The sequence below is a fragment of the Lutjanus erythropterus genome, chromosome 8, assembly GCF_056507025.1.
Source record: "Lutjanus erythropterus isolate fLutEry1 chromosome 8, fLutEry1.hap2, whole genome shotgun sequence".
NCBI lineage: Eukaryota > Metazoa > Chordata > Actinopteri > Lutjaniformes > Lutjanidae > Lutjanus > Lutjanus erythropterus.
This window is the reverse complement of record NC_139324.1, coordinates 22,659,203-22,683,390: the sequence shown is the minus strand read 5'-3', so window position 1 is coordinate 22,683,390 and position 24,188 is coordinate 22,659,203. Positions and strand designations below refer to the sequence as shown.

The 24,188-nt window shown below is 38.8% G+C and overlaps 2 protein-coding genes across 3 annotated transcripts; one reads left to right on the top strand and one right to left on the bottom strand.

Moving 5' to 3' along the window:
* Positions 1–1,549: 1,549 nt before the first annotated feature.
* cox17 (cytochrome c oxidase copper chaperone COX17) lies at positions 1,550–6,039 on the bottom strand. Its single transcript, XM_084724065.1, has 4 exons — positions 5,887–6,039; positions 3,921–4,045; positions 3,731–3,838; positions 1,550–1,760 (listed from the first exon to the last, which is right to left on the bottom strand). Exons 2-3 carry the CDS (start codon positions 4,031–4,033, stop codon positions 3,754–3,756), a joined length of 198 nt encoding a protein of 65 aa, XP_084580191.1. The 5' UTR covers positions 4,034–4,045; positions 5,887–6,039; the 3' UTR covers positions 1,550–1,760; positions 3,731–3,753.
* A 5,461-nt stretch (positions 6,040–11,500) lies between these two features.
* On the top strand, positions 11,501–24,009 carry hcn5 (hyperpolarization activated cyclic nucleotide-gated potassium channel 5). 2 transcript variants are annotated; one of them, XM_084724063.1, is made up of 10 exons: positions 11,501–11,864; positions 13,751–13,937; positions 14,584–14,688; positions 15,714–15,851; positions 18,072–18,233; positions 19,253–19,346; positions 19,475–19,602; positions 20,048–20,194; positions 20,530–20,767; positions 23,592–24,009. In XM_084724063.1, the coding sequence occupies exons 1-10, from the start codon at positions 11,680–11,682 to the stop codon at positions 23,762–23,764; spliced, it is 1,557 nt and encodes a 518-aa protein (XP_084580189.1). In that variant the 5' UTR covers positions 11,501–11,679; the 3' UTR covers positions 23,765–24,009. The 2 variants fall into 2 exon arrangements, with proteins under 2 accessions (XP_084580189.1, XP_084580190.1); XM_084724064.1 differs by lacking the exons at positions 19,253–19,346; positions 19,475–19,602.
* The last annotated feature ends 179 nt before the right edge of the window (positions 24,010–24,188 follow it).

The following is a 24,188-nucleotide window of genomic DNA, read 5'->3' as shown; positions in this document are numbered from 1 at the left end:
CATGATGAGGGACAACCAAAAAGTGAAACACCTTTTCTTGTGTAATGTCTTGGTATTGTAAGAACTAATTACCTTAATTCATTCATTTAATGATCTGGCTTCATAAAAGCATGAAATATTGTAGAAGAACTAGCCTATAATGAACTCAGACTACTGGGTGAGGGGTGGGAGAGGGTCAAAAAGATGAACAGGAAGACAGGGGTACAGTGATAATTAGGATTGTTGGGAGTTCAAATGGATTTTGGAAAATTATTTCTGATAAATTGCGATCTAATTTTATTTGAAAGTTTTGTCTAGGACATACAGCACAACAATGGATTTATCTTGGGTAAATATTATTTTTCTGCATTGTCCACAACTTTATTTATTTATAATCTGTTACAACATGAATGTAAATTATTTACATTCATACTGCATATGTGATTACCATAGTGAATTTATGTAGCTGTGTTATGCAGTGTCAACATAGTATTTCAGTTACTTTGTTCTCATATTTAACGTCTCCTCCAAAATGAATGAAAAAGAAAAAACTGTGGTAATAAAAAATATGCAGTTGTATGATTTAAAAAGTTTTAAGTAATTAAAGAGGAAAAGGCAAGATGGACTTTTTTAAATTTAGGCTTAACTTTGATTTTTGTTTTAGATTACAATCACACTTGATCAGATGTGGATGTCAAAGTTTGAAAATCTGAATATGTGAACTGGTATTGTTAGAGATTTGATTTTTTTTTAATATGGATATCATTATGGATCTGACTGAAGTGTCTTGTAAATACATGCTGACTGCATGGCAAAATAACTAGAAACTTGATCTTGAGTAGAATCTCAAGTAACACAGAACACACAGAAAAATAAGATAACTTAGTAGATGTGGTGGAGGTGAGTAAATTCTGTCTTGTTATGAAGTAAGATGAATACTATATAACTGACATTACACGTCCACTTTGCTGCCATCGGGTGTTCACATCAGGCTCGTTCTGTCAGAGCAGGAGATGCCTGAGTGGACACATTGAGAGACCCATCAACTGTTTCTTTCATTTGGTAGTTACAATAACAGGATTAAAGTCCTTCACATTGCCGAATTAAATCTTGGTGACTCAGCCGTCTGCGTTTTTGAAGCCATAGGGTCAGGCAACAGTAAGGCATGACTGTCACCATGTGCTGGTGTGTTTAAGGAACCATGTACACAAATGTTTAATGGGTAGAAAATTTTGCACATGCAACTAAAAAAAAAAAAAATCCTTTTAACAATAGCACCAAGAAAGTTACCCAGTTACTGTTTAACACTACTGTAGCTTAGCATTTCCAGCAGGTTTTGTGAATGTGTGAAACTAGGTGTCCACTGCCAGGCACACTTTAGGCTGAGCAGCACTACAGGGGAAGAATGCAGATATGCCAAGTATTGACTTTGCAGGGTCAAGAGTTATTTTTAAGCCTAAGTGCATACCAGGGACAGCAACTGTGGCAAGCAACCGTTTACAGAATGGACCTTCAACACAGAGCCTCAGGATGAACACATGAATGAGTCTAAATAAAATTGACAAACAAGTTATTGCATAGGACTTTATTCAATTTCAGACAGCATTTTAGATATTCACATATTTCTCAAATTCTGAGGACTTTAAAAAAACAATTTCACAGAAAGACAGTCAACCCATCACAGCCTAAGTGAGTCATCCTCACATCCTCCCCTTCCAGGTGAGGTATAAATAAGAGGGAAAGGGAAATGTCTGGTCATTATCCACTTGCACAGCTGCACACTGCAGAAGAGAAAAAAAAAGGGCAGTTAACATTTAAGTTATTGTAATGACATTAAAGACAACAAAACAGTAGCTATACTTTCTCTTCAGTGCTTGTAAAATTGTAATGTCAACTGAAAAATAAGACCCATCAGATTAGGGGTTGAGACAATTCCACTACACAGGTTCACATTCCCTCCAGCTTACGGTCTACATTTCTCCTTTACAAGAGCAAGTGAATATAAAGGCTGTTTGAACTGCTGAAACGTGAACTGAGCCACGAGGCTGCAGGCATGTTTTATGTGTAGTCATGTAAGCATAGAAGACGTCCTCCACCCCCTCCACACACACACACACACACACACACAACCCATCTCTGCCTCATGTTCTTGCCTGATACTGAAGTTAGTCCATTACAGTGGATTAAAATCAGCAATAGCTCAGAGATACATTTGACCCAGCAAGAGGAAACCGTATTCTGCAAGTAGTGTTCTTTTACAATTTCAAATACCTCCAACTGCAAATATCAGGGGTTGGGTATTTAGTATGGTTCATAGAAAGGGCAGGAACTCATTTGCACACTAGAGTGAGTCAATTCAAGTTTGGCTTAGGTTGTCAGAATACATTTGGCAGTGGCCCATGAACTGTGCAGTGCGTCACCAGTGCACACATGTAAACTGAGGGCTCAAGTTGTTTCTAGTTTTAATTTGTAGGTAACAATGGAATGTAGACAATGTCCAAGTTTAAATAGAAAAGTCACCTGAAACAATCTACAAGATTTATGAACAAGCAAATGTCATTTTTTTATACATCTGTCTTCATAAAATAATTTCTGCTCAAAATTAAAGAGGCATGAAGTTGCTTTTATCTGTGCAATGTGGGCCTGTCTTGTTCTGATAAGCAAAACTCTAATGGTAGCAGGTCCATGTACCTGAAGCAATTCAGGTTTGCTTATTGAAGGATAGGTCATACTTACCCAAGGTCTCTACGCCACCTTTTGCTCTAGCAATAACAGGCATAATTTCTGCTGCTAGCATTTTTTCCCCCCTCCCATAAAGAAAGTAGTTCCTACATGCAACTGCTCACAACAAGATCTAGTCATTTGTGGGAAGACAATTGTTTTCAGGGGGGACCATGCATTTCTGATTTGGGGTGACCTTTAAGCTAAAGATCACAAGCCAGCAACTTAAACATTGGTCTTTCATAAGACTGGGAGCCAGACACTACTGATGGTGTTGTGAAATTTTCACATTAAACATGAAACATGCAATGAACATATAGCTAATGTTTCTTGTGCCACAGGGACCATCATTTCGATGTTTAATCTGTCAGCTGGTGCTGTGATGACCAACTTTTGAATCAATGTTAACACTGCAGGGATGATGCCATGGTTTTTAGAGCAGGAAGGATCAGGTGAAAGAAAATTACTTGGCAACCATTTTGATTGATTGTTCCAGTCAGTCAAGCAAAAATGGTTCACTTGCTGATTCAAGCTTAAGCATAAAAGGATTTGTTGTTTCTGTTTTTCAAGAGTGAAAAAAGGCAGTTAACTGACAGTTTTTATTTTAGTGGGTATTTGGCCTTAAACTTCCACTAGCCAGTTTTATGCAACATGAAGGTCAGATTAATGTTAAGGCCAAGTGCCACCAGGAATTAACTCATTAATAAAAAATAACTCATTAGGATTACAACATGAAAGAGGTACATTGAACTGTCCTTCTTTGCAGAGTTCTCACTACCAAATATATGCATGTACCATCATTAGGCACCCCTCCCAAAACACAAACACCTACCCCCAGGGTTCTGTTTTACTTATAATGCATGCCAGTACACCGTCCTAGTCTGGACTGTTCTGAACAATGGATGAATCAGCTACAGCTGAGGGATACAGATGACCCAACACAAGGACATTATAGTTGCAAACAAGCTGGTGGGAAACTGAAAATGAAGCTACCTGTGTGAGTGTGTGCATGTCTGGATTTGATACTTACCACACGCACACAAAATGGAGTGGTTAGATCTTGAAGCCAAGTGCCCTCATGCAATCTTTATGTGCCTCAATCAGGTCTGTGCATTTGTCCTCTCCCTTTTCAATGATGCTGGCGGAAACAAACATAAGGAATCATAAATATTTTTACTTTAAACACAGAAAAGTTGTTCGCTCTCTGGCCAGGTACTCACCAAGCATCCCTGACTTTCTTTGTCTCTGGACAAGCACAGCAGGGCTTCAGTGGCTTCTTCTGCTCAGTGCCCTCAGTAGCAGTCTCCACACTGGCAGCAGACAGGGTTGACATCTTCTGGCTGAACTGAAGCAGTGACAATTCACTTTACTATCACCACAGGGATGTAAAATGGCACACTTGCACCCAAGTGCATTTCTGCTTCAATTTTGTATAATTAGTACATGCACTTGTCTAGTCAGATGTTTCCAATCATCTCACTAGGTGAGCCCAGTTCTCAGGGGAAGTGGTGATGAGCAGAGGGCTTTCTCACACAAGACAATTTGACATGTAGTACAGTATCCATGAGTTTAACTCTGGCTTAGACATATCCAACTGGTTTAAACATATCCAAACTATTCCATAAAGTACCTTATGGCTGCACCTTTTCCAACCAAGCAGGAGCATGCCAGACTTTACTCGTTTAATCAACTGCTGTTAGTCTTAAAAACAAGTTGATCAGTCGAATAAAGCGTGCTCTAGATTGGATGGGAAAAAAGAAGTGTTACCACAAAGCCCTCTCTGGAATAGTTTGGACATGCCTTGCTTACTACAACACTTGGAGCAGAGCCATTAACAACGCCCTCCTACAATGAGTTTCCCATGAACTTTTATGACATGTAGAGCCAACAATAAAAAAAATGCTGTAGCAAACTACAAAAACCTAAAATCATTCCAGTTCTTCCTGCAGAGGAAAGGCAGCTACAGTTACAAACACCTGTGTGAAAGTTGGAGTAACTTTCCTATCGTTGTATTTGTTTACTTTGAGTTGACGTTTATACTGTTAATCAAGTCTCACTGGAACCTACTAGTATCATTCAAGCACTAATGTTTACCCTACTATTTCATATCAATATGTCTGATGTTAAAAAGGTTCATTACAAATATGGATTCTTCACAGCAGCCACTTTGGCATGAAATATGGCAAACAGGCGTTACGACTCATACCAATTTAGGTTCTGTTCCACTCAGGACAAACAGTCAGGGTGCCGTTGTCCATGTTGGCTCACTGAAAGGCTCTGCTACACCAAAAATCGACAGACCTTAATTAACATCATTGGTAACACCTGTGTTTACTCTGCCAGCTGCTGTAAATCGGTTCTATTAAGGACACTTTTCCAACAAGGTAAACTCCAGAAGTTTACTGTGAAAAAGCCCTGTGGAAAATTTATCATGACAGATGTAGAGCCCACAGGAGTGAATGAAAAAACTTTGACAAATATAAGTTAAAACTAAGAGAACAATTAGTTATAATTACGAGCACCTGTATGACTGTTGAGTATGTTTCTTGTCGTCCCATTTGAGTTTACCCGGGTCAACTCATGCTGTTGAATTATTGGACTTTTTCCCCTGAATATAACTTTAATTAGAGTCACTGAAGCACCTGCGTTCACCCTACAGTTTCACTGAAAGAATTAATTAGCCGTTTGACCAGTGGGAGAAAAAAAGTCGCATCCTGGTTGCAAATATCATCAATACATTGTCGATTACTCTACGGATTATCTCAATATCTTGCCTGATTGGCAGCATTATACTCGACACGGAAGGGGGCTGAACTGATGTAACATAAGCCAGGATGACAGCATGGACTGGTACCCACACACCCACACACACACACACTACACAGGTCACGACGACACGAGTGTTTATTTTGAAATATTTGAGTCTTTGTCACGGGAAAGTGTAAACCTTCACGTGTTTGGCTGAGATGTGGTTTACTAGCTTTTGGCTACTAGTTTGGAGACCTTGCATAACGCACACGCCGGCTAACAAAGTTAGCTAACGATGGCTAACAGTGATAACGTTGCCGATACGAACGTTCATATAAACATCGCTGTTTTCATGGCGAATACATGACACGATTGAAGTAACAGAAAACACGATGTACTACTGCTGACAGTAGCTTTAAGCTGTGTTATGTAACTTACATGTATGGAGGCTGGCAGCAGATGTGTGCAGAGGCTTCACCTTCAAAATGAAAGCAACATGGAGTGGAAAGCTCACGTGTCCGCTTTTATACAAACTCACGTGATTACAAGAGACAGCGGAGACTTCTGGGATATGGAGTACTCTGCAACAAAGCCGGGGAAGAGAAGGAAACAACATTTTACAAGAGCATCCGTGAATTTACAGTAAGCTTTCTGAATGCGTATTGTGATATTTAAAGCCAGAATTTTCTAGACTTGTAAATTTAATTGTACAATTGTAATTGTATTTTTCAGTTGAATGTCAAAGTATATTTTTGACCCTGAAAACTAACTAAACATGCTAACTCAAGGACCACTTAATTTAGCTCTTTAAACTAGCTAAATGGTAGTAAGTGATGTTAATTTATTTTATCTCAAACTCTCGGTCAAACTCCTTTTTGTCATTTTTCTTCCCTTTCAAAGTGAATGGGCAGGACTAATAACTGGCGTATAAGGCATTTCCCTGTTCCTGTTCAACAATCAAAGGGATGCATCAGATTATTTGAACTGGGGTTGGATGAGATACTTATCAATAGTCAATGTATTACCTATACTAGATGGTGATAGGCACACATCAGTTTGGAGGAGCAGGGAGGATTACCACCATAGAAGCCAAGCAATGAACTGCTGTGGACAGGCTCAGCAACAAAATGTATTTTAGCCTCTTAAAAAAAGGCCCACCTAAAAAAAATCAATATCATTGCAAGTGTAAACGCTTGATCAACCAGACTCCTGAACACATTTTACCTTGGAGAACATGTGAGCTGCTGTTCTACTGCTGCCTAGACCTGTTAGTTTGAGTTATTGTGTGAATTTGGTGAATCTAAACATTTTTTTAATCACCAGAGTCACACAAAAACAAAAACAAACTAACAGATCGAGGCAGCAGTAGGCCAGCGACTCCCATGTTCTGCAAGATAAAATTATGGATTTTGCCAATGACTCTGGTTGATTTTTAGAGACTGATATTTGGCCTATATAACCACAGTTTCCAGTCATAAAAGGCTTTCTGGTGCCAAGGTAAAGCAGTGAAAATATTCTAAATACAGAGAACACTTGACTTTTTCTGATTTTTTTTCAGCCTTTTTTGCATGCATGGCTAAAATATGTTTTGCTGCTGACTCTGTCCACAACAGTACATTGCTTAGCTTCCTATGCTGGCACTCCTGCTACTTCTCCAAACTGGGGACAGACTGACTGTCATCAATTGTAGGTAATACACTGACTGGATAAATACCGCATACAACCCCATTCCAAAAAAATATGATTTTGCATTTTTTTATTTGAATTGGTGAACATGGTATTTACGAAAGAAAAATAAACAAACAAAAACCCTAAAAAAGTGACCTTATTTTGTGTAAGTGGAGTAAATCATATATTAGTTAAAATACATACAGTAACAAGATAGTGTGATACAAAATACAAAAACATGATTTACTGTCAAGGCAGCTTCCCAGACTGTAAAAGATATTACACTCCTTTAGGAAAGGCAGCAAACTATGTCAATATAAAATGTATCCATCAAAATATACAATGTACTGAAACGAGTTTTAATATTAGTTAAGACTTGTCAGTGAAACTAAAAATATGGGTAGCAGACTCTTAACAAAAAGTTTCATCCACATTACATTGAAAGTAATTGATTGTGTATGACTTTTTTTCTCCATGGCAAAGTGATAAAAACATTTTAAAAAAGGAGATGCAGTCAACAATCAGGCATGGCCGTGACACTACAGTTAACACCACAATTAGTGTTATTTTGAAACATGCTTTGTACGCATAATTTTAAACAAGACAGTTTGCATAAAATATGAGACTATCAGCCCTCGCCGGAGCATGCTGATGCATCTCTTCATCTGCTCACTTCCTCTCCTACCCAGCCAGTACACACACAGCCACAAAGTTTCCCTGACCTATAAAAAATTAATACAGTGAAAATTCATCATTCTGCTGCTCAAAAATGATGAAGTTGCTGCCGCTGCCGCACCATTAGTCATGTATCATAATATAAAATTTGAGATAAACCTTTTTTAAACTGCCAGATGAACTGAGACTGAACGCCTCACTCTCTACCTGTGGGGCTTCAGTAGCTTTGCAGGTATGAAATATAAACCATTGTTAAAGATTAAAGTTCTCAGCCTTCTTGACTTCTGGTCTCTTAAAAAAACAGTGTCTGGTTTCAGCACTCATGTTTAAGATGTTGATTTGAGTTGTTTGTAGTTCCACCAGAGACTTTTCCTCCTCCTCGTGCACCCTATTAGTTACCTATAATTTTCAGTATTGATTAATATGTGCATTATTTTTTTCAGATGAATCATTTTGTTTATAAAATGACAAATCATCTCAACTTTGCACTACCCAAGAAATTCATTATACAATCATATAAAAAAAGAGGAAAAGCAGCAAATTCTCACATTTGAGAAGCTGGAATCAGACAATGTTTGACACTTTTGTTTGATAAATAACTTGAATTATTAATTTATTATCTTTTTTTTAATGTACTGATTGTTTCAGCACTACACTGTTGGTTGTTATCAAAATGTGTACATGTTCAATATTAATAATTAAAAATAAAGAACCGAGTTGAAAATTAACATTAGACACTACACAGACTTATTGCTGTTTGTTTTTTCTACTCTGACTCAGCTACTTTGACAGAAATCAAATTCTGTGCTGGAAAATATAGTTACTGGTGGGCAGAGCGGCGGCTTGGGAGTTCTGTAATATGAAAAATGTTCATTTTCTGTCCTACTGTAATGCAGGTATGTGTTTGTTTTCACGTGTCTACTGGGTCTACAGTGCGTCAGCACAGCAAAGCAGTGCGTAAGCAGTAGCATTGAGTCACTTATTCTAGTTTGAGGGCCAGCTGTGTGCTAGATAAATGAGCAAGTAAGCATATTATTCGTTTCCTCTGTACTGCGTGATAGTGGAGTTATACACCTCCATTTGAAACACACACGCTACAGTCTTTGCTGTGCTTTTCACAGGATTAGCATCCACATAATGTGGTAAAATGAATGCAAAATATGCAAGTGGCATTGAAATACCCTTAAAGTCCCTCTCAGTTTTATCTGAAGTCAGTCTTTGTTTGGGTGTTCCCTGTAGAAATCTGCCCCCTGAAGGAGGACAAGTGTAGGACCAGAGACCTGACTGACCTGGCTGTCACCTCCTCCTCCTGTTTGCACAAAGCTTACAGCAGCGTCTAGGAAAGCAGAAGTGTAAGCACTCTTAGTCCAGCTTTCTTTCATCAGCATTTGCTATGTAGTGAATGAATATTCTACCATGTACTGTAGTCCTTGTCTTTTGTTGGAACACAGAACTTGTCACATACTAAGACACAAATGCGAAAAGCAGTGCATTAGAAAAGACTGACCAAACTTTATTGACTTTATTGAGTGACTTTGTAGTATCGTCCCACAATAGACTGTGATAACAAATCAACAAAAGATCCATCCACAAAAATGCTGTTGTTTGGCTGGATAGTCTAAAAGTCTAGGATGAGCTGCAGTGTGGTAATGATGCTGACTCTTCAGGTCCAATGATACTGAACGTTTAACATTTTCCCAAAACAGGCTAATCTCTGTGGGCTATTGCACACCGTCAGTGTGCACCATCAGTAGTGAACTGTTAAAATGATCTCCAGCTTTTTTCAGTCAACAACGTTATGAAAATTTTTGTTGAAGCGTTGTTGAAGAACCTTTTTGTTTAACCACAATCAGCCATCTTATCACTCTTGTCAAAGCCACCAGATTCCATTTACAGAATTAGTAATTTTATCATAAAACAAAATAAACTTACCACAACTGTCAGGTCTGGTCTGGTCGAAATAAATCCTTAAAGAGATACTTCAGGTACTTATTGATCGTCTGTGTGTTACCTACAGTAGATGGCAGTCAACATGCCCACATTTTAGAGAAGCAGCAGGAGTACCGGTGAAGGAGGCTAAGCCATGAATTGCTGTGGACAGGGTCAACAGCAAAATGTATCTTAGCCACCTAAAAAGCCATATTTAGAATATTTTCACAGTTTTACCTCATCATTAAACAGCTTTTTTTTTAATGGGAATATGCCAGGTATTGCTCTCTCCAAACCAACCAGACACAAACATAGGAGATGCTGGTCTAGTGCTGCCTTTAAATGTTAGCTTGTTTGTGTTATTGAGTTACTTCAAGGTTCAAGGTTAGTTCAGATTCACCAAAGTCATGCGGTAACACAAACTAACTGATCAAGCCGGCGGTGATGTTTGGCTAATATAATTGACAATATTCTAAATATACTATAGCGTACATTTAAACTGATTATATCTTTTTAGGTGGGCATTTTTTAATTGGCTAAAATATATTTTTTACTCCTCTCTGGTTCTGCAAACTGGAGGTGTGCCAGCCACCATCTGCTGTAGGTAATACATTACCTATTGTTAAGCACTTCATACATTCCCACGTCAGATAATCCAAACTATACCTTAAATTCACTCAGTCAGATGTGAAAATATCAGGAGAGGAGCACATCAGAGGAGCAGTGAGGAGAAACACCGTATACAGCCATAATAGCCAAAAACATGTGAAAGTGGGGTCCAGATTGAAAAACGCCAAGGTAACCATTTAAGAGTTGTTACGACAGTATCGATCATTTGTGCAAACAAAACAAAATGTCTTTTCAATACTGATTCGTTCAACCTCAAACTCTGAACTAAAAGACATCACCCTGCCAGTGGACTTGATCAGTATACAGTATAAATATGAAAATGTTTTCTTCTTTCATCCATGTAACGACTTATAGTGTTTCTGTACCTCTCTAATGAAAAAAATCAAACACGTGCAAAATGATTAAAGATTTAAAAAAAAAACTCATGAAATGTCCCTCACATTATTAGACACATCTCATGCACTAAGCTGCCGGTAATTCACCTTACCCACTGACCTGGCACGTCAGTTAATCCCACCGTGCTGCTACATCCCGTACAGTCATTTCTATTTTTTGTTTTTCACATTTTGCTGAAAGCCTGCAAACCTTCCAAGAACACGTAAAAACATCCAGTTAAATAAACTCCCACTCTTCTGTGTTGTAATCCTTGGAATGAAATATTTCAGCTTGTGCATTGTTTTTGTTAATGATGATGTGAAATGTGCAAACAAACAACTCAGGAGCTGGCTCTGAGCTGCAAGCATATGTACAGCATCAGGTAACACAGTAAAGTGTTTAATTACATCCCTGGTCGTCAGAGATGGCCCAGACTGAACTTGTCCCTGCACACACACTGCCAGATGTCTAGTTCACATGACAATAATTGTGATCCTCTCTGCACACGCACACGCACACACACACACATTTACACACATACACACACACACACGCCATTGTCATCAGTATTAATGTGAGCTGGACCTTACCCTCTTTGACATGGCTTGATTCATGTGGGGATGAGACACAGATACTGAATAGTTGATGAGCTGGGAGAAAAAGAAAAGAAGTGAAGGGGTGGGGTGGGGGCAGAAATAGAGAGAGGCAGACAGAGAGGGAGGGAGGGAGCAGAAAGGCGGGTATCCACTCGCCTTGCTCCACACAGCTTCAATCAGCCCTGAGGTTGGGAGCCTTGATGGAAAATTACCTTGTGACCAAGAGGGGAGGTCAGGACTGGTAGAGTCAAACTCCACTTGTCCTGAGCAGAGGAAGAAGAAGCAGCAGCAGCAGCAGCAGCAGAGGGAGGATGGCCTGCGCGTTCGGCTGATCAGAGGGGAACGAGGAGGTCCGGCCATGGAGAAAATAAAAGGTCCCCCTGCGGGATGCAGCAAAGCCACCTGTGGATGGAGAGCCCTGCTTCTCCCGCAGCTGAACAGGCAGTCCCTGTACGTGTACGGCAGCGAGATGGCCGTGGAGAAGGAGTGCATGCGACAGCTGCAGAGCGGAGTTTTTGTCATCCACCCGTTCAGCCTCATGAGGTATTTAATATATTTGATAGATTCAGGCCAGTCCTGTCCTGAGACACCAACTTCACCTTTACATCTGACTGTTCCTTTAAAAGTTGTGCAGTTTCTGTAAGTTTTTGAAGCTGGTTATTTGCTTCATTTAGCACTGGGGATTAATTAAGTCTTATTTATTGGTCTTTTTACTAGAGCCAAAACAATTAGTCAGTTAATCAATTCATAGGGCTCAACGCTAATGTTTTTTTTTTATTATTATTACTTGTCTGGTTGGGAAAGTGGCGCAGAAATGTACTTGCCTAAAGTCAGTTCTTACTTACCACTATACAAATCGTTTTATCTATTATCAGTTATCAAATAACAAGAGAGATTAACCAAGTTAATTGTTATGTTTAATCTAGCACTGCCACATATATAAAATGTCAGAAAATTTGAGGCTAGCGTCAGAAAATCCAAGATGATGTTTTTAAATTTCTAATTTGTCAGTCGAAAACCCAAAAACATTCAGTTTAATATGATAATAAACAAAAAAAACTTGAACTCTCCATATCTCAGAGGCTGAAAGCAGCATTTTTGCATGCAAAAGTACTTCCTTACTTACTAATGATTAATCGATTATTCCCTAGGCAAGTGATTTGCTAGATTTACTTGCCCGACATGGCATTTTACTTTCCCCAGGAAAATGGTCAGTTGTTATTCTTGAGCCCTAATTAGTTGATCGAAAGAAAATTAGTTGCCAGTTCTATAGATAGTCATTTTTTCAGCAAAATGTCAAACATTTATTGGTTTTATCTTCTTAAATGCCGCTTGAAGAGATTTGGGTTTTTTAACTGTTTCACTTGTTTTGACATTTTACAGACTAATCATTTAACTGATTGATCATGAAAATTATTGACAGATTTACTGATAATGAAAATAATCTTTAGATGCAGCCCTAGTTGACAGGGATCAAAATATTTTATACTTTCAGCTTCTTGACACATTAGACATTTGCTCGTTGTCTTTTAGTGCAGTTAACCTAATATTTTTAGGTTTTGCAGTGATGCATGCATCTCAGTTGAGTGTTAGGAAACTGTTTTTTGGGCATTTTTCAATATTTTCTGGCATCTTTTAGACTAATAGATTAATTAAGAAAACAATAAGCAGATTAATCAATGATGAAAATAATCCTTATTTGCATTCCCTCTCATATAATTTGTATATTGCATCACTAATCAGTATTTGGCACAAAGTAAAGGTAGAATCAGTAGGATTGCAAATGCAGGTGCCACTACACTCCTATAGTGGGTCAGGGGTAATGATTGAGAGGGATTTTTTTTTTTTGTATGAGTCTAAGCAATGTTTTTTGGGGAAAATCCTGCATAGTTTGCCTTTAAGCGTTAGTCAACAATGCAAAAAAACAAATAGAAAACACCTTACAAACCTGATCAAAAACAGACAAACAAATATAGTAAAATCAGTACAAAATTGAAAGAGCATATAAACATTAATACAAACAAGTAACCTTCAAGATTTTTCACATGAAAATGGAGGGTTAGAAGAAAAAAGGCTGGTGGATCAAATGTCTTTTTGAAGGAATATGTTATTACATACAGCCGGTTTTGCATCATCCGTGCTGCATTGCTATTATTAGTTTGTAAGGTGACCAGATGGAGTGAAAACAGAGAGGGAATGAAACAATTGGGATCAGAGAGCAGGGTTATTTGAGCCTGGCAATCGAACCCTGGCTGAGGAGATGTGCAATTACAGTACCAGAGTATTTAGTGTGCATAAATCAGCTTGCCTTACCGGCTACAGCATGACCATCTAATGAGTCCGTCTGGCAAACTGACACTTACAGACGTATGTGAAAAACAAGATCTGAGGCTCACTCAAAAGTCACACATGTTTTTGTGATCCTGTAGGAGTTACTACATCATGTGCATGATGGCCATCACATTCTTGAACCTGATTGGCATCCCCATGGAGATAGCCTTTCTGGATGGAAACAGCGGACTGGCATGGGAAGGATTTAACGTGTTTTCAGACACGCTGTTCCTGATAGATGTGGCTCTGAATTTCCGAATGGGCATCATAACAGAGGACGGCGAGGTGAGAGTGGCTGTACTCTATTTTCAGACACAATCTGGAAGACCGTAATCCCTGCGCAGACAAGCACATACAATCCATCTCTGCCCCATCTGTAATCTACTCAATACACGAAAGGCTAGATTAACTAACCGCCCTCCCCCGGCTCCTGGACATGGGCAAACTTGGCACCTGCTGGTTGATTTTATAACAGGGATTATGATGTATTGGATGAATGACAAGTATAACATTTCCAATTAAGTATTATGCAGACTATATCCTGTTTGTTTTCATCTGCTCATGCGTTGTGACTTCTATCTTGCCAATCACAAATGGCCCATCTGTGGTGGTTTGCGTGTCTGTGGTCGTGTTTACTCTGGACGGCACAAACATCTGGTTTTGCCAGATTTATTCTCAGTTGGTTTCTCCCTGTTTGAAATATTTATGGACAGCATGTGCTTCAGCAACAATTCAGCAGTGCTGTCAAATTAATGTTGATTTTCTTTGAACACATTGCTAATCTCATCTGACACAACTGTCTCCCTTAATTTTGGACAAACGCCCAAAATATTGGTTCAGTTCAAGTGTTAAATTATACATGTGATCGTGGCACGTGCTGCACAGCATCGTCATCCATCTGTTCAATCTGCTGCTCTGTTCTCTTTCACAGGAAGCTATTCTGGATATCAAGCGGATCCGAGTCAGTTACCTGAGGACGTGGTTCATACCGGACGTTATAGCTGCTTTCCCAATCGGCTACATACTGCTGTTTGCGGTAATAATGAACAGACTGACTAACCCCAACAGTGTGCAGCAGTATTTCTCAGTTATGCACTTAGCTTTATATTATTTGTTTATACTATGTAGAGCAGTCATTTCCAAAGACTGGGTCGGGACCCACAGGTGGGTCACAAGAAATTATATTTGGGTCCCCAAATAAATAAAAGACTTCTGCAGTTTTAAGGTTTAAATCTGCAGTCCACCTCTTATAAAGCATTTAAACTGATGCATATATGAAGTAGGCTAAATTGTCCTGTATAGTTTTCCTGATGATAGGACATAAAAACATCAGTCTCAGTCTACCTGAAATTATTTCTCATTTCTAAAGTTTTAATATGTAAATGTTTTCAATGACGTGTCACAATAATATAAGGTGATACAGAAATGGCAGTAAAAATGGTCAGGAATGTTCATTAATGCACGAATGAACTCTTCCCAGAATTTATTAATAAGGCTTACTGTGAATTGGGTTGTCATTGGGTCTGTCATTTTAAAGAAGTGGGTCCCATAGAAAAGAGTTTGGGAAATACTGGTTAAGAGACACAGTAGGCAGGAATATTCAAATACTATTTTTTAAATAGGCCTTAATAGTGATACTGCATGCAAAACAGTGCATTGGTTTTGTCAAAAAACTGCATGGGATTAGTATAGAGTGGGGACGTATGTGAAGGGGAGACTCTTGGGTAACCACAGAACTCATTTACATTCAGATATTTTAAGGTGAGAGGTCAAAATATTCCTTTGAAAATGGCTATACCAGTTTTCCCCTCACAATTTAACTTAATCTGAAAGCTTTATTTCCCTCCTTCCCCATGTAAACCACTGAGATCAATGCCCTAGGTCTTACCAGTTTCTTCAATCTAGCTTTAAAACTGAGTGTGGCACAACCTCTGATGGGCAGACACAAACACACACACACACACACACACAACCAAACCCATGATCCTCTCCAGGCTTACATCTAGCAGAGATAAGATTAGTTAAATGGAAAAAGTAAGCATCAATATTTTCTTATCCCAGGACTTACAATACCACAATGATGACAACCCCTCCAAGGCCAACAAGATGATGAGGATATTGATGTTTGTGCGGATCCTCAGCTTAATCCGACTGGCTCGAGTGTCCAGACTGGTCAGGTTCTTCAACGAAGTGGAGAAAGTAAGTTCAAACACCAGACAGTCTTCAGCGTCACCTTTGAAATTCAATCGACCCTTTTCCTAGCTGCAGATACCTTAGCACACCTGGCTCCGATGACAAATCTGACTTTGAACACTTACAATGTCATTTGTAAAACAAAAGCTTACAAATTGCTTCACGGTCAACAATGCATTTGTTTTATTTTCTGATTTTTAACACAGTTTGCCTTTTTTGTGTGCATGTACCCAAACATGGGCTCAAACGTCAGAGGTCTGCAAAAAATAAAAAATAAAGGGATAAGACACCTTAAACCTACTTTTATGATGTCAGTGGTAGTCTCATGATGAAACACAATATATCTTGATATTGCACATGTATGCTGTCTGGGATTTTGGCGTAACTCCAACATTTAATCATCTAGTAGTGGCTGAGATAATGGTTTCTGGTGTATATTTTGATGTAATGATGGTTGCTGGACTTCTCTCTTTGGAAAACTTAGTGAAATATTCTGTATTCTCATTGATTTATTGATTTCACACAGATAAATCAGTTTACTCAACTAATCCTCTTTGTCACTTATGGGACATGAGGCCACAGTGAGTTCCCTGCATCTTTCCTTGGCAACATGCTGAGCATCCCTCCCCGCAAAGTCAAGTTAATCTTGGATAGCTCATCCGCCAGGGTTCAGTGCCAGGTCATTTTTCGTCTTCCAGGTTTTCTTTTGCCTTGAGTTCATCTATTCATCAATTTTTGGGATGCAATCTGCCTCCATTTGAAACACACGGTCCAGCCAGTGCTGTTGCCTTGGCCTCATTGCAGAAATGATGTTCTTGCTTTTCTTCCAAAGACTGTAATCTTGTTAAAGTCACTATGTGGAATTTTCAGAAAATACTTGCTATAAATGACACCAGTGACCATTAAGTAAACTGCAGTCAGCAGCCTGTTGTTTGCATGTATGCTCACATTTCATAGACGTAAGCGAGCATCGGGCCAAAACAGTGACGTGACTTGAACAAGAACGAACGTGATTAACCGGCATCATATTGATAGATGAGCTAAGTTAAGTAAAGTTAAGCTTTTGTTTTGGTGCTTGCCAGTCATTTGTTAGCTACATGGATATATAACTGAGAACTGAATACAGTGCTGGAGGCTGGTTGCCGTTTATTTCTGTGAAAGCTGCTCAGTAGCGCATGAAGCCGGCTTCTGTGCTGGATCTTCTGCATATGCCTCTGTGTTGTGTGGCCCATATAGCAAGCACACTAGAGACTATTTTATATTATATTTTATATTTATTATTTTATACTATTTTAATGGAGTATAACCTTGTTGTTCAAAACAGGAATAAATAAAGTCCAACTTCATATAGAAATACTCACTAAACAAACAAAACTGTACTTCACCACAGTAACATGACTGATTCCGTTACTGCGTCAGAGGCTGCATCCCAGTCTAATACGACCGCTAACTGGCTAATGACAGCTGCAGCACAGTTAGCAACAGTGCACTGGTGACTGCAGTATTACAAGAGAAAAGGTCCGTGTTGCAACAATAGAAAAACCGTCCCAGTTCCTTTACATAGAAATCAGTCCACTGGCTGTCTCATTTTTTAAAATAAATGTAAATTGCTTCACAGAGTACATTTAAGCTAGAGGATGTCACATAACCTACACAGACATCCAGTGGTGTTTATGACAGCCTGGAACTGAATGTTAGGATCAACTTGACATCGCTGTCATATAGACGGGCCTTTGTTTTTACGCTGCTTCAACCTCCAGATGTTGCAGAGTTGGGAAACACACCCTGGACTGTCCTCAATCTCACGTCGATGTGTTAAAGACTGTATATAACTCTTTCCAAATTCTGCTTGACTGTGATCACCATGGGCGTCGACAGTGAATACTTTAACATGTTATCAGGTTCACAGCTCACTGTGAACAATCTTGAAAGACAGAATTTTGGGGTTTTTTAAAGTCCAAAGATTCAAGATTATCTAAAGAGGAAAATAAAATTTTCCAAACAAAATAATACAGGCTGACAAAACTTTGTCTAGTTTATCTCAAAGCTCAAATAGTTTGAGTTTGACTTAAAGCTCAAAAATGTAGTGAAGACAGTTGCTTTGAAATAATGAGTTAGTTCAACTTTGTTTTTTTTGCAGCAAGTTTGAAAATGCTACATTTTGTGTGATTTGCTTGACAACAACCATAAAGTCCTTTTTTTTTTCTTGTCATTTCTTCCTGACAGGTGTCAAATGCAAACTTGGAGGTGGTCCGCCTGTTCTTCCGCATCTTGTCTCTGTTCATGATGATTTTCCTGCTGTGTCACTGGAACGGCTGCATCCAGTACTTTGTCCCAATGCTGGAGGAGTTTCCTACTGACTGCTGGGTCCGGAAAGAAAACCTGATGGTGAATTTAGTTACACAATACTTTCAGGCAACTCTCCTGTAGACAAATGAAAATTAAATGATTTTATAATCAAAGTATTTTTTACAGCTTAAGTACATCACAGGCTTTAAGCAATTTCTGGGGCAAAAACTTATAACATGCTCAGAAATGTAAAATAAATTACCATTAGTGTAGCTGTCATTAATGCAGTAATTTATGAAGTGTTTATGATAAATGAACTGATTTGGTGCAGTAATGGTAAGAGTACCATATCTGTAGAGCTCACCCATCAATGAGCTGGACGGGGCATTTGCTGCCAGTTTTTCCCAGTGGCCACTCGCTGTACTGCAGCAAAAAAAAAAAAAATTGCATTTTTCCCATTAGCCACCATTATAAATGAGACTTCAGTAAAACTGTTGACAAGACAACTCAAACTGCAAAATTTAAGGTTTTATATTTGCAAAAGTAAAAATGGTTCAAAGACATCATTCTTGGAGGTGGAGTTATTTTTTCTGTGATGAGCACCGTTTGCTGTCATGTTAATCATCTAGTTGAACAATCTGATTGCTTGGTTGGATCTACCTGTTGTATAAATAACATTTACACAGTTTCTCTTCATTTTCTGGCTTGTCAGTTGGAGCTGTAAATCCAAATTTACATTTCCTAAGTTTTGACACTTTTTGCTCTGTGCTCCAATGACAGCTGAACAAACTCGGCACCTCTGTCAACTTTCTCCTTTCCCTTTTTCCTACTTAAATACAATATGTGCTATGTTGAAACAAAAATCAAATTTTGAAGATGGGTAGAAGATGTTGCTAAAAGCAGCCTGTATTTACATCTTACTTAAACTATCACTAACCTACCACTAACCAACATTAGCTCACTTAAGATGTAACCCAACATGTCACTTATACTGGAAAAGGTGAAATTTGACCGGTACCAAGTTTGCTTAATTATAATTGGAGCAGAGATTTGTTGTTGTTGTTGTGAAGGTCCAGATCTACAAAAAGTGTCACTAATGATGAAAACATTTCTTACAGAACGCTACAGTGATCGTGAAGTACTCTTGGGGAGTTTTCCGAGCTCTCTCCCAGATGATTGCTCTCTCTTATGGCTCCATGGACGCACCAACAAGTGAGTGTTATAGATTTTCTTTGTCCACTGCTAAAAACAGCATAGCATGTGTATCATGTTCTCTCTCAGATATAAATACCTTCCATTTCACACTAAACGAGCTGCTGTACTGGTGTCTTGTTCTCCAGATTATGTTGAAATGTGGATCGTCATGGTCAGCATGGTGTCCGGGTGTCTGATGTACACCGTCCTTGTGGCCAATGCTACAACCATGATTGCCAACATCGACCCAGCAGCCAAGGAGTACAAGAGCAAGGTTATCATGGATGACAATGTCTTTCATTACAAAACACAGCTCAGTACTAAAAGTTACTTTACAAAGTGGAGCAGAAACCAACCAACCAACCAACCAAACAGAACCAAAGCACTTTTGTCGCAAGAGTCGAAGAGTCAAATCTTGGATTGTGGTGTTAAAATACTGCATTTTATACAGCCTTCATCCACCACAGCCACCTTCTTGTGAATCAGAAATTGAATAGCAAATGCATTGTTTCAAAGAAACGTTGTCTGTAACCATAATCCAGGCAAGAATTACATTGTTACCATAACGTTATCATGAAAACAATTTAGTAAAATACAAAGAAGCTTTTAGGAGACTGGATTGATTTAGTAACTTGAGTAGAACGTAGCAGGCTGTGTGTCATGTAGCCTGTCATGTGATGTGTGGAGGTCGATCCTGAAGACATTGTGACTTTCCACAGATGAGCCGTTTGGAGCACTACATGGCCTTCATGAAGCTTCCACCAGAACTGCAGCTTCGTATCAACAACTACTACCAGGCTCGGTATGGAGGGAAGTGGTTTCATGAAAAGGACGTCATGGACACAGTGTCCTCAGCGCTTAAAGAGGTGCCTTATTAAGAATAGAGCAAATTAATTTTTACAATCAGAGATCACACAAAACATAAAATAGCATCTCAAGATTTGCAATAACCAGGTGCTCGTCCCTAATCCCCAATCCCAGTCGCCTCTCTCCTACCCTAACCTACCCTCCTTTTTCCTTTTCTTTCCTTTCTTTGGTCTGATTGAGTTTGTCTTTATTTTTTTCTGTTACTTATTAATCTAGGTTGCATTAAATGTATATTTTGTCTTTTTCTGTTGTGGTTACAGGTTTTATAATAATCTTATAGTTTAACTTTCTCGTCTTATATTCATAACAAAATATATATATATTTTTTTTTCAGCAAATCCTGATGGTGATGTGCAGCCGACTGCTAAGAAACGTGCCAGTGTTTCAGAACAGGGACGAAAACTTTATCAACGCCGTCCTCCTCAAACTGGACTACGACGTTTTCCTGGAGGGTGACGTCATCACCCGACAGAACGTCCCAGGCGACCGCATGTTCTTCATCGATCACGGCCAGGTCCTCATGGAGACCGATTCCTACGAGAGGGAGCTGTGTGATGGAGACTTTTTTGGAGGTGAGCTGGATTCTCCCTGATCGGTGAATACCTGGGACATCATTCAGTGATTTGAAGAGTGATTTCCAGGCAGCCACATTTAAGAAATTTGAAGTGGGATAGGAAAAGGACGTGAGACAACATAATGGAATTTCACGAATGATTCACGATAACGAAAGTAAAATACCAGATTGTGTTTTATAACTTGTCTTACAAGGTTACAGCCAATTAACTGGAAAACAGATTGTTCACACCTTTAGAAAAACAACAACAAACCAAGACGAAATCCAATTTTTAGCTCAGAGTCAGTTACTTAATTTAAAAAAAAAACTCTTAGTGACATCTGTGTAACCTAAAGCAAAAGTACAATAAGAACGTAACAGTGCTGTGTAAGTATTATGTAATGTGATGAATGCACAGGAAAAAGTGCTACAAGCTAATTTGTCTTCACATTTGGAGCTTCCATTATGTCGTTAAACACATTTAGGTATATTATGCATTAAGGAAATTTATTATCACTATAATGTGTTTTAATATTCAATATATATTGAAGTTACATACTCTGGGATCAAATCACTGGAGGTTTAAGCTTGAATTTAACATTTTTTTTATTATGGTCCTCCTCAGCAGATGGTGATTGCTCCATTTAAGCTCTTTTTTGTGTGTTTAGGGTGATTAAATTAATACTCAGTAAGATATGTGTTAATACAAGTGTATTAACTTACATATTGTGTGATGGAAAAACACTCTTACTCTCTTCTTACTTAACATCTCTTTCCAGAAATAGTGTTTGTTGAGACTATTTCAGAGAGGTGTTAAAGGTTGGTATTACAGGGCCAGTGGATTAGGGAGCGTTGTACGTTGCTGTCTCTCTTAAAGGGCAACTCCACCTGCGTTCTTTTACGGATTTTTCAAATGGAAACCCGTTAGCAAGAAGCAGTGGCGTACAGAAGGTTAGAGCGGCAATGCCCCCCCCCCCCCCCCCCCCCCCTTCCTCAACTAAGGGGGTTTATTTGTAGAAAAATCATCATGAAAAAACCTACATCAGATCATAGAGGAAGACGAAGAAACGAAGAAAACAAACTCCCTTTAAAAATTGTTCTGTCTAATAAAACCAGTAAACAGTTAGACTCTGGACAAACCACAAACCTCGCTGTGAATTACTATGGACGAGAGAGGGAGCCCCTGTGAAAACAGCTGACAGTTTGTTCAGTGGATTAATATTATCACAGTAACAGGGATAACGTTTCTTGGAAAAGATGTTGCTGTTGTTATTTTTGGTGTCTGTGAGGACGACAAACAAAATGTCATTCCACTCCACTGCCTTGGAAAAACATGGAAAAAGATGAGATGATATTTTAAAACTTGGACAAAAAAAAACAAAACTTTCTTCATGGTTAGGCACCACTAGAGGAAGGTGATTTGTGTATTAAAGGGTAACTTAAGTATTTACCAGGACCATATTTTTACATGCATAAGTGTGACTAATGAGGACAACAATTTTTTAAATTGTTGTCCTCATTAGTCACATTTAAATCCTCAGTGTTTAACCACAAACAGCCTTTTTATGCTCTCACCAAAGCCACCAGACTCCATTTACAGGATTAGTAATTATATCATTGTAAAACCCACTTAATTCAAACAGAAACAAAATAAACTAATTTTCAGAGTTAGATGTGAAAATATTCTGGCTGTAGGAACAGTTTCTCCTCACTGCTTCTCTGATGTTTTTCCTCCCTCTCTCTCCTCAGACTCACAGTATTTTCACATCTAACGTGGTGAATTAAGGATTTATTTAGACTAAACGAAGAGAGTCAGTGTTTGTTGGAGTGGTGGAAAGACAAACCAAGGCAGATTTTGTGAGTTTTTTAGTTTCTTTCAGGTTTCAATCAAGTGTGTTTCACAGTAATGAAATGACTGTTTCCGTAAAGGGAGTTTGATTGCTTTGGCGAATGCAGTAAATGGGGCGTTTCTGATTAAACAAAATGTATCGTACTCTTTCACAAAAGCTCTGTCCCTGTAGGGATCCCTTCAATAGTGCTGTCAGACACTTTGAATAACAATCTGAGCCTGTCAGTGGCAAAACAAGCACTTTAGTGGACAGACTTTGACAGGGCGAAATTGCCCCCAAAGATAACATTACAGCCTGCCTTGCGGTTGATGGACTGCATCGGTCTCGTTCAATTTTAAAAATTGTTGTCCCCATTAGTCACCTTGTCATTAGGAAAATTTGGTCCAGGTTGAAAAATACCAAAGTCACTAAGTTTTGCATTTGTAAGAGAAGTTTTTACAAAAGGGTGGAGCAGAGAAAGACAGAAAAAAATGAAGCTTAGGCATCTGCCATGTGGGTATTTAATATGTAAATTAATTCACAAAACTCTTTAGATTTATTGATAATATTACTGCTGTGAAATCTGATCCATTTTGGTGGTTTTGGATTTCAATTTTGGATTTAATTCGTTAAGTTTCCATGTTTGCTTTGGGAGCTAGAGAAACAGAGAAGCATTTTTCACTGCTTTGCATTTATTGTTTTTCTACCTCACACATCTGGGACACATCTGCACATCATTGGTGACCAAGTCAGGAAGTCACTGTCAAACCAAACTGAATGAATTTATCTTTTCCAATTCAGGGGATTTATTTAATTCTGAGGCTTTAAGTGGGAACCGGTCCTAATCTTTTTGGCAGCAAACCTTCACAGCCTTTAGAGCTAAGCAGGCTTCCCGAAACAACTCATCTAAGTCTGGTGATTTAATTTAGGATTAATTGTCAGATCTCATCCCCGTCATTAGGGTTTACTCGCTCATTAACCACGCTTTTGTGGTTCCCCATGTGTGTACAACAGAGACTTGCATGCTGACCAAAGGCAAACATCTGGCCACAGTGAAGGCGCTGACCGACTGCAAGTGCTTCTCTCTGTCCTGGGACGACTTTCAGGAGGCGCTGGAGGGCTTCCCAGAAGTCAGGAAGGACCTAGAAAAAATGGTTCAGCTCAACTCTGATGGTGGACTTGTGTGAGACCATGAACAGTGCTTGGACTTTTTTATTTATCATATGAAAAAGACAGATGCGGATATTTCCAGGACATTCCGTGCAGTTATTTGATGGACAGTAAGATTGTGGCTGATTCCTCATTTGGATACAATTGGGACATTTGATGAGATGGACAGTTTCAGGGAATTGACTGTTTTCACTCAGACTGGGAATTATTCTGTCTTCTGATCCATCAGTTATCAGCAATAAACAAAGACCTTAACAGTAAAGACGGCTCAAATGTTTGATCTCTGCTGCCTTGTCGTTGTTGTGATTTAGCATTTGGAAAGTCAATGCATATCTCAATGACAAATCAAGAAAATATGCAAAAAGCCTTAAAGGGACATTCTGGTTTCATACAAATTGGGCTTTATTGTCATTGTTTTGGCCATCGTTCCTATTAAGGATG

Bases quoted from the DNA above. Each gene is read 5' to 3' on its own strand.
- cox17 (XM_084724065.1), bottom strand. From the start codon at position 4,033: ATGTCAACCCTGTCTGCTGCCAGTGTGGAGACTGCTACTGAGGGCACT. The intron at 3,839-3,920 runs GTGAGTACCTGG...TGTTTCCGCCAG, and splicing joins AAGAAAGTCAGGGATGCTTG to CATCATTGAAAAGGGAGAGG.
- hcn5 (XM_084724063.1), top strand. From the start codon at position 11,680: ATGGAGAAAATAAAAGGTCCCCCTGCGGGATGCAGCAAAGCCACCTGT. The intron at 15,852-18,071 runs GTAAGTTCAAAC...TCTTCCTGACAG, and splicing joins TCTTCAACGAAGTGGAGAAA to GTGTCAAATGCAAACTTGGA. The intron at 20,195-20,529 runs GTGCCTTATTAA...TTTTTTTTTCAG, and splicing joins TGTCCTCAGCGCTTAAAGAG to CAAATCCTGATGGTGATGTG.